Source organism: Xyrauchen texanus, chromosome 12 (genome assembly GCF_025860055.1).
Source record: "Xyrauchen texanus isolate HMW12.3.18 chromosome 12, RBS_HiC_50CHRs, whole genome shotgun sequence".
Classification (NCBI taxonomy): domain Eukaryota; kingdom Metazoa; phylum Chordata; class Actinopteri; order Cypriniformes; family Catostomidae; genus Xyrauchen; species Xyrauchen texanus.
In genome coordinates this window covers 22,222,594-22,232,933 of record NC_068287.1, presented here as the reverse complement: position 1 = coordinate 22,232,933, position 10,340 = coordinate 22,222,594, and the positions used below count along the sequence as shown (strand labels likewise).

The 10,340-nt window shown below is 40.8% G+C and overlaps 1 protein-coding gene across 3 annotated transcripts in view; it reads right to left on the bottom strand.

Moving 5' to 3' along the window:
* LOC127653334 (SRC kinase signaling inhibitor 1-like) overlaps window positions 1–10,340 on the bottom strand; it is a 191,864-nt gene that overhangs the window by 69,652 nt on the left and 111,872 nt on the right. For all 3 annotated transcript variants that reach the window (XR_007971792.1, XM_052139985.1, XM_052139986.1), the window contains exon 4: window positions 7,982–8,008. Coding sequence is in view for 2 of the 3 variants with exons in the window: in XM_052139985.1 (XP_051995945.1) it covers window positions 7,982–8,008 (27 nt within the window). In the remaining variant the exon portion in view is untranslated. The remainder of the gene's footprint in view (window positions 1–7,981; window positions 8,009–10,340) is intronic.

The following is a 10,340-nucleotide window of genomic DNA, read 5'->3' as shown; positions in this document are numbered from 1 at the left end:
ATTGCATGCGCACTGCAAATGCGCATGATGTTCTCACCTCAGCAGAAACTGATGGGCCAGCCCCAAGTGAAACAAATCAGAACAGAAATATGGCTGGTGTTTAATAAATAGGATCACGCAAAAACACTGATGTTGTCAAGTGTAAGGAATGTAAAACAAGTTTAATTTGTGGAAAAAAGAATGCTGTTTTAGAAAGGAAGTGCAAGTGACTAAAAATATGGTAACTAACTCGTTCACTCCATCAATATGAACTATATAGATTTCAACAGAATGTGATTTACCAGTGAGCAAGAAAGGTAATATGCTAATGAAAAACAACGCACCTGCATATTTTGATATCTTAACCTTCAACTAAAATAAAATTAATAAGGTCCACATATCAATTGGAACAATTAAAAAACTACACATTAGAAGGTTATTCTGAGAGAGGTACCCTTAAGAAAATTCTAGTGCTCAGAAGTTGCTCTTTCACATTGCTCAGAATTAATAATGGAGTTCTCAGTTGACATCCATGTATCACATTTCATGAATGAAGGTTTCATAAGAAGCTTTCTCCTCAAATTCTCCCTATAAGAAATAAAAACAAACAAATAAGAAAATTTTTGTTATTCTTTTACATGTAGTGAGACTGAGAGTAGAGAGCTATAAAATGAATGTGGATAGCATAGCCCAGATGCTTTGTGTAACATTAAGCAGGAGGAGGCAGACGAGGAGTGAGGATCTACACGCGGGTTTATTAATCAAAAGTGAAAACAAGATAAAACAGGAACAAAGGAAACAACCACGATGGGAAAACTGAAACTAAAACATGAATACATCAGGGGTACACGAGCTGGGTGAAACAAGGCAAGACAGGCAAGATATCTACATCCAAACATCGGCAAAACATCAACGATCGACAAGGGAATGGAGGAACAGCGGGGTTTAAATACACAGAGACATGATGATAACAAAACGACAATCAGGTGAGCACAATAACACAGTGATGAGGGCCGGGAATCACGGTAATAGGAGTCCGTGACGGCGACACGAGAAACACAGGGCAGACAACCAGGGATCGTAACATAACCCCCTCTGAGGAGCAGATTCCAGACGCTCCTAAAAGAAAACAAAAAATACACAAAAAACAAAACAAAATCGTCCAAGGAGTGGGGGGCAGGCAGACCAAGGAGGGCACACGGGGCAACCAGACAGTCCAAGGGGGTACAAGGGGCAGACAGGCAGTCCAAGGAGGCACAGAGGGCAGGCAGGCAGTCCACAGAGGCACAGGGGGCAGGCAGGCAGTCCACGGGGGCACAAGGGGCAGACAGGCAGTCCACGGAGGCACAAAGGGCAAGCAGGCAGTCCACGGGGAGCCCAAGATGGGGACTGGGTCAGGTGGCCTGGGAGCTGGCCACAGGGCAAAGACAGGTTCAGGAGGCCTGGGAGCTGGCCACAGGGCAAGGACAGGGTCTGGAGGCCTGGGAGTCGGCCACAGGACAGTTTTGGGAGGTCTGGGAGTCAGCCACAGGACCACAGCCATGGGGAACTCCGAGGGCGGAGCCGTGGTAGGCAGAGCCGTGGAAGTTTTTGGTGGCGGAGCCATGGGTGGCTCAGGAGGCAGAACCATAGAGGCTATGGAGACGAAGTCATGGTAGGCGGAGCCGTGAGAGGCTCAGGAGGTGGAGCCGTGGTAGGCAGTTCAGGAGGCGGAGCTGAGGGAGGCTCAGGAGGCAGAGCCGTGGGAGGCTCGGGAGGCGGAGCCCTGGGAGGCTCGGGAGGCGGAGCCCTGGGAGGCTCGGGAGGCGAAGCCCTGGGAGGCTCAGGAGGCAGAGCCCTGGGAGGCTCAGGAGGCAGAGCCCTGGGAGGCTCGAGATGCGCTGACTCTGGGATGGTCGAGTCTACTGGCGCTGGCTCTGGGACGGTCGAGGCTACTGGCGCTGACTCTGGGATGGTCGAGGCTACTGGCGTTGGCTCTGGGACTGTCGAGGCCACTGGCGCTGGCTCTGGGACGGTCGAGGCTACTGGCGCTGGCTCTGGGACATTCGAGGCTACTGGCGCTGGCTCACTGACATTCGAGGCTACAGGCACTGGCTCACTGACGTTCGAGGCACTGGCTCACTGACGTTCGAGGCTACAGGCACTGGCTCACTGACGTTCGAGGCTATAGGCACTGGCTCACTGACGTTCGGGGCTGCAGGCATTGGCTCTGGCTCGCTGAACGTGGCAGGCATTGGCTCTGGCTCGCTGACCGTGGCTGGCGTTGGCTCTGGCTCGCTGACCGTGGCAGGTGTGAACTGGGGAGCCTTTCTTCTCCTCCTCCTCCTCCGGGCGGACAAAGCTGGCAGCGCTGGCTCCTTGACCAAGGCAGGCGTGGGGGTTGGCTCGCTGGCAGGTGGGGCAGGCATGAAGGGACGAGCCATGGATGAATGGGGGGTCACCACTGTGGGAGGAGAGGCAGGGTCCTCCTCGACGACGGCCACAGTGAACAGCGAGCCGCAGGCCAGCAGAGTCTCCTCCATAAATTCGCGGAGCATCCAGCCGCACGTCGCCGGTGGCAACCGCTCCTTGAGCGAACTGTTTAGGTTGGCCCTGAAGAAAACCACCAGGGAGGAGTCCGGGAAGTCCGCGACACTCGCCAGCTCGAGGAAATCGCGGATGTGGTCCTCCACAGGGCGGCCCTCTTGCATCAGGCTGAGCAGACGACAGTTCGCTTGTAGAACCGCTAGATCCATTTGCGGTCGATCGTTCTGTAACTTTAAGCAGGAGGAGGCAGACGAGGAGTGAGGATCTACACGCGGGTTTATTAATCAAAAGTGAAAACAAGACAAACAGGAACAAAGGAAACAACCACGATGGGAAAACTGAAACTAAAACATGAAAACATCAGGGGTACACAAGCTGGGTGAAACAAGGCAAGACAGGCAAGACATCTACATCCAAACATTGGCAAAACATCAATGATCGACAAGGGAATGGAGGAACAGCGGGGTTTAAATACACAGAGACATGATGATAACAAAACGACAATCAGGTGAGCACAATAACACAGTGATGAGGGCTGGGAATCATGGTAATAAGAGTCCGTGACGGCGACACGAGAAACACGGGGCAGACAACCAGGGATCGTAACATTTTGGTCTTGGAATGATTAAATTATAAATGTTTATGGAAATCTTTGAATCCTGATTACAGACTTTGATATACTGGCAGATCTGTAATAAATAGTTGGTGACAGTTTTGAAACTCTCCCCAAACATTGGTAACCTGCAATTGATAGCTTAAGAAACTCGTTCTACTGAATTTAACCCAAAAAATTACTTTAGTTGGTATAACCTAATTTTTCAGGAATTTGCCAGCTTAAATCAAATTTTTGAATTTAATAAAACCAGTGTAATTTAGATGTTACCACACAAGGCACATTTTAAGATTACCTAACAAAAAGTGAATTTTTTGTTTGTATGTTTTACAGTGTATAAGAGACACATGAGATAAGGTCTTTTTCTCAGAAGAAAAACCTGAGAAGCAAGAGACTTGAGTCCCCATTTACTTTTTATTTAATTGATTTGCTGTCTAGGAGAAACTATTCTAGGAGATATTAAAGAGATCTCATTTGGAATTCTTCTTTCCTATGGGTATATATGAGAGAGGCGTTTCCATTGGAGATAAGTTGATGGGAACATACTGAACAAATAGTGAACTCATCATGATATCATGTGTGCAATTTTATTAAAATAATATTATGAACTATTACAAAGATACAGACAGAGTAGGAAAAGAAATGAGAGTCAAGAAAGAGATAGATATAGAGAGGGAGAAAATAATTGCTCTCTCTCTCTCTCTTGCTATTGTTAGACACATGCTGGTGAAGTCATAGCTGAAATTGCTCTGGCAAATTGCAGTAGATTGTTGGACTATTCAGTCCTATGCTGAGAGAAGCAGAGAAAGCAGAAAAATGGTAAGCTGGTAGGTGGTCGTAAAATGGCGGCATTCTCTGCACTTATCGTTGGGGACTAATAGCAATGATGGGCTAAAATGATAAGGACTGGGGAAGAGGAGGGCAAAATGGATTAGCTCACCACACCTTAACTCTGTGCTGGAGGAAAAGCTTTGAGCCCCTTCTTTCAAAATATGGAAAAATGTAGCATTTTATAGCAAAATAAACATGATAAATTGTGGCAAAGTAGAATTTCTGACAATGTTTGTGATGTGTGTCTGTATGTGTATTTGTGTTTATGATATTGTAACACTCTGCACTGTGAATCTGGTAATGACCAATGTTAGGGAAGCTTTTAAAATTTTGTGTACCAGGTATATTGGACAGATACATCATCAATGTACTTGAGTTACAATCAAGTGACCCATTTTAAAATAGTTGATTACATTGAAACAGCTTAAAGGGGCCATATGTTTTACTATTTTACTATCAGATTACAAATAGTATGCTGAGAAAACAGAGCAGGATTTATATACTATAAACACAATCAGCATCTTAATTAGGGTGACAGCATACTGGAATACATACATTTACACTGCAATAAATAAAATAAAACTCAAAATAGAGTGACAGACTGCAATATTTTACTAAATATATATTTTGCTACAAAAACAACAGCTGTTCTCCACTCTCAACATTTGCGTAGCTCCAGCCGTTTAAAATATATGCTAATAGAAGGAACAATGGAAAAGAAAAATGAAGCAGTGCTTGGACATCAAAACACATTTTACCTCAAGATATGAAGAAGTCATCAAATTAAAGAACAAGATAGGGATGCTGAGAGAGGAACCAAACCAACAAACCAGGACTTTGACTGTTATTTGCAGAGAGGCTCATTTTATGTGGCATAAACAGCCAGGGGAGACATTTGCTTTTAACAAGCATCTGTTAAGGGCTCAATATCTGCACCTAAAGAAAATAATGTTCTGAAGGCATCTGTGAGAGAAGTGAAGAAAAGATAAGTGAAAAGAGAAGAAAATAAAGAAGAAAAGAGAGGTGAAAAGAGAAGAAAATAAAAAAGAATTAAAGAGAAGTGAAGAAAAAAGTGAAAAGAGAAGAAAAGAAAATGAGAGAAACAGAAAAGAGAAAAAGAGAAGAGAAGAAAAGGAAAGAGAATTGAACAGAAGAAAATATAATAAAACTGAATAGAAAAGGGAAAAGATGAGTGAGAAGAGATGAGAAGAAGAAAAGTAAAGAGAAGAGAGAAGATAATATAAGAAAAGAAAATAAGTGAAAAAATAAAGAGAAGAAAATAAAAGAAAAGAGAAGCAAAGAGAATAGAGAAGTGAAGAAAAGAAAAGAGAAGAAGAAAAGACAAAAGAAAAGAGAAGATAAGATAAATGAAGAGAAGAGAAGTGAAGAAAAGAGAGGAGAAGACACAAGAAGAGAAAAAAGAGATGAGACTTGAAAAGAAGAGACAAGAAGAGAAGAGACCTCTTGACCTTTCCCACAGAAAGTTGATAATTTCTTAAGGGCACTAACAGACAAAATATTACCTTAAGTATCGGATGGACTATCATTATTTTGAGGTTAAAAGTTATGTGAGGTCAGAGGTAGTCCATTAGTTTAGAATGTGTGAAATAAATAGTGAAGTTTACAAACCTGACTGACATGTCTAACACAGCCAGACCTCACGTAAGACATGTGTTATACATCACACTTACATACAGTGGCCCTTAAAAGTATTTGGAAACTTTTGGACACTTAAGGTCTACTTAAATGTTTTATCTGATTTAATTACAAACAAAATATCAAACAGGCATCTGGAAACAAATGTTGGTAGTCCTTTTCTCGGAAGTAAATTTCCTTTAAACTAACTAATGTCAAGGTAATTTTTAGTGGAAGTATTTAGTGGATGTCAGTACCACTTGTTCACACAGGTGTCCAATCAGAGTAACCAGAAGTGTAGTTCATCACTTTAAATATGGACATGTTCCACCAAGTTTGACAACCAGAAAGTGTCCAAATAGTTGTTTTCATTTTTAGCAGTATATCTATTGTTTTATTATTTTAAACATAAAAACAATATTTTTCTCAAAAATATTTTTGTGCTATTTCTATTGCAAATAAGGAGTGTATTCTGAGGAAATAAGTGTGAGAGTGAATGAATAAACAGACAGAATCTAGAGAATCAGATTACCGCATCTCACTCTAATGGCCCTGTTTAATACAACCCGAGGCCATTTCCTGTGTCCTTGTACAATTACACACACCCTCCTACAGCACTAATCACATCACAATGTAATAGAACATTTCTTTGTATAGGTTAATATCATTTTTCAACATAGTACAGGTTGAATAAGGGAATTGAATTAATTTAGGTAAGTATACACATTGGCACTTCCACTAATGGGGCTTTTCCACTGCAGGGTACAACTCGACTCAACTCGTTTTTCACTGTAGGTAGTACCTGCTTCTTTTTTTAGTACCACCTCGGTCAAGGTTCCAAGCGAGCCAAGCCGATACTAAATGTGACGTCAAAATCCTGCAGATCACTGATTGGTCATGGAAAATCGTCACTATCAGCGTCACTGGATTTCCGACACGCGACATCAACCCGCTAGTTTTAAAGTTAGCAACAGCGATAACAGTATCATTTGTTCACGTGACTTTCAAAATGTGAAAAAAGAAATTTTTAGGTAGGTGCAAACGGTCCATTCGTTATTGATGAACAAAACGAAAAAGTCTCTCAGGAAGTGTCTCAGCTGTTAGCCGCACACGGTTACCACCGGACCTACCAATTTTTTTTTAAAGTGACTACAGAACCATCAAGGAAAAGTGGAAGTGGTTTAACCAAATAGACGCTATCTAAACCTTCGAGCAATGGGAGGGAGAGTGCCCTGGACTGGTGTTGATCCACGCTGGAGGATGGTATGTTTTGTCACGTTAACTCTATACTCTGCTTGAAAGCTTCACTTTATTTAGTTGACAGCTACTGGAAGCTTGCTTCTAAAACAACCAAGCTAATTTAACTGTTACACATGAGTAAAACCACCATACAACAACTGCTTTATGCAGCACAATGAGCTAACAGCATGCAGTCATGTTATTGTTTTGGTCAGTTTGTGTCATGTTTAAGATGATGTCACAGGAGTAGAGGTGGTGCAACTATGACGATCAGCCTATAATCCCACCCATGTTGAGGTGGTACTAAACTGCAATGGAAATGCAAGCTCAGAAATGTAAAGCGAGTGGAGTCAAGGTGAGTCGAACCTTAACGTGCAGTGGAAAAGTGCCATAACTGAGCATGTCTACAATCTTATATTCTCACTCAACACCCACAGAAAATAGAAATCAATTTACACACTTTTAGCTTATTGACCTTTGATTTTAAGTGTTATGAGCTCTCTATAGAGACTTTATAACAAACAGGCCAGTGTCATGAGAACATCAGAGCTATAAAGCATCTTGAGAGGCTTGAGAGTTTTATGAGTAGATAAGACAATGGATGCAAGTGAATGAGAGAGATAAGGGATAGAGAGACAGAGAGGGAGAATGTGTTCATGAGATTTAGAAGATAAAATTCAGTGAAGCAGATCATATAAATCACACATCAGCCTCAGACCCCCATGATCATACATCAGTGACTTTAACACTCATCTCGTGACGGGTCAATTGTGCACACACGTTTAATTGGCTAAATGAGGACATCCATTATACCTTTATTGTTTTATATAAAGCTAATTATAATTACTACAGACAAACCCCAAAATAAATGTTAGCCCTACCCTAAACTTTTTGCATTTTTATAAAAAACAATTTATGAATAATTTGTGAGGACATCCCAAATACTCCAAACAGAGGAGTTTTGTCAGTAATGAACATCAGTAGACATCTAATACAGAACTTAAAATGTAAAGCCCCATCATATACAGATACTGATTCACACCAAATACAGTATATACAACATTACAACTTTTTAAATAATGTCCGCATGCACTTAGACACACACACACACACACACACACACACACACACACACATAGAAGTAGTCAAAGTACTGACCTTAAAGCTCCAGTAGTTTGGCTGTTGCTATGGAGAGAGAAAATAAAAGAGTAAGTGTTACTTTTACAGTTATCTCTGTGTGTGGTCCCACCTCAAGCACAGCCACTCTCTCCAACCAACTAACATCTTTTGTCATAAAAAAGAATGTGAAGGGAGAGAGAGAGAGAGAGACAGAGAATAAAGCACATAGAGGCAGAATCAGTGAGATCTCAGAATATTTGTGATTGCTTTTTTGTGAGAATTTATACAGGAAAGTCACAGACTAATTTCAACCCACTCCAGTAATACTGCATAACTTAAAACCAGTGCTGTCAGTCGATTATCATTTATAATTGCAGACTGAACTTCATATATAATTATTTTCCTGTCAAAATGCACCTATTTGCGTTTATGCATTCGTTATCCAGCTAAGCTGCATATTTAAAGCTAGTGACGTGAGAAAGCAAATGAATATCTTTACACAGCTGAGAGAAACGTATAAAACAATCAGAAACGCATCTAATTTAATATCAATTTGTTTATCCTCACTGTAATAAGATGACTTCAGATCAATCACATTCTTACACTACAAAAGGCTAGACACAGCACAACAAATACAGTTTCTCAGAAAGCAGGTTTCTCAATATGCTTTCAAAGTTATTTTGAATAAGATACATCATCTGAAAAAACAGCACTCCTGCACGAGATGCTGAATAAAAAAAAACAAAGGGAAACTAAGACTTTCGTCTAGACTGTGTACAAATGGATGATTGCAAAACGTTCGGTGTTAACAGCCTCGTACAGTTGGTGGAGGTCTTTGGCCATTACGTCTTGCTCTCTTATACCTCTTAAGCGTTTCTCAGATTAAGCAACGAGTTGTTTAAATGTTTTGTCAGGAAAGATGTTCAACTTGGAAATGTGTGTCTCGAGATCCTCGTTTTCGGTTCCAGTCTGTTGTGTTCCATCTGTTTGAACAGCCCCTGGCCTGGGCTCATAATCTGAGCCACTTCACCACAGAATACCACTGCTATCTGTGAATATTGCTACTCTACATACAACTGTACTGAATAAAAAACAATGTGGTATTTCACTATTATTATGAAGCTTGAATCTGGAGTAGTAGGAATCAGTGTAACACCATGTGAACTGTCTATTGAAGTGCTTCCCCCCTCATTTTACTTTTGAATTAACAATTAACATCCTTTTTAACAGCCAGGATAGGAATGTTCTATGAAATTATATAAAGGTGCTGAATGGTTTATGTATTTACTGCACCCTCTTATGGACTAATAAAACAATGTCAATTTAAAAATCAGCTGACTTTAAAATTAGAAATTAGTTCATATATATTAATATTTATATATTTTTTTTTCATTTACAAAAGTACAATACATTTTCATGGTTCAGTTAGTACTGTTAATTTTTGTAATAAAGTTCATCACTATTTTACTTTGAGTGTTATTTTTTCATTCAGTGTCAGTTTTAAAAACTATCGGTTGGATTAATCGGTTATCGGCAGGTCCTACCCAACTTAGTAATTGTATCAGTAAAATCCACTTTCCGTCGACCTCTACTATGCAACCATAGGTTGAGTACATTAATCGCATTGCATCCTCCACAGACTGTGGCTATCCGCTTTGCTAAAGCAATCGTGAAGCCACATTCACAATTCACGTCAATGCCGGAGTCAAGCACCTCTTTGAACTCCACATGAAAAACGGTTGCAAACCAGTCTTGTTCTGCATTTTCTTGATAGTTAAGACTTGCTGTGCTTCTGTGGTAATTAAATTGTGTCTTACAGAGGCTGCAAAGTACTTGATTGTTAAACTTTTTAACTATTCGCATGTGTTTATGCATTAACTTTTGACAAATCTACTAAAAACACATGGTGACAAAGTGGCTACATTGACGCAGTCAGTGTTTGGGATAAACAACAGCATTTAATTACAGCTGCGAGTCTTAAAATGTCTTGTTCATAAGTACAACAGCTAACAGTAGAGGCTCGAAAACTGTCTGTATGAACCAGAAACCGAAGTCACAACTGCATTCTAACACCTGTAACCATAGTGACAGTGACTAAATTCAATATCAAAGATGGTGATGTCCATAACACTGGCATGTCTAAACGTCCCAGTCTATCTTTGGTAAGATAGTCTCTCCCATTAGGAAAATTGTTCATGGATGCAAATCATCCTTGCTGAAACATGTATTGTTTTTTTGGAGACAGGTCTACATGACTCTGATTAACAATGCTGACGAGCTTAACCTGTCCTTTAATCTTAAAGTCGAGGGCTTTAACTATACAGTTTATGCTATGTCTGAAATTATTATGAAATGCTTTTGTTGTGGCAAAATTGGCCATCTGATAAGTGCTTGTCCT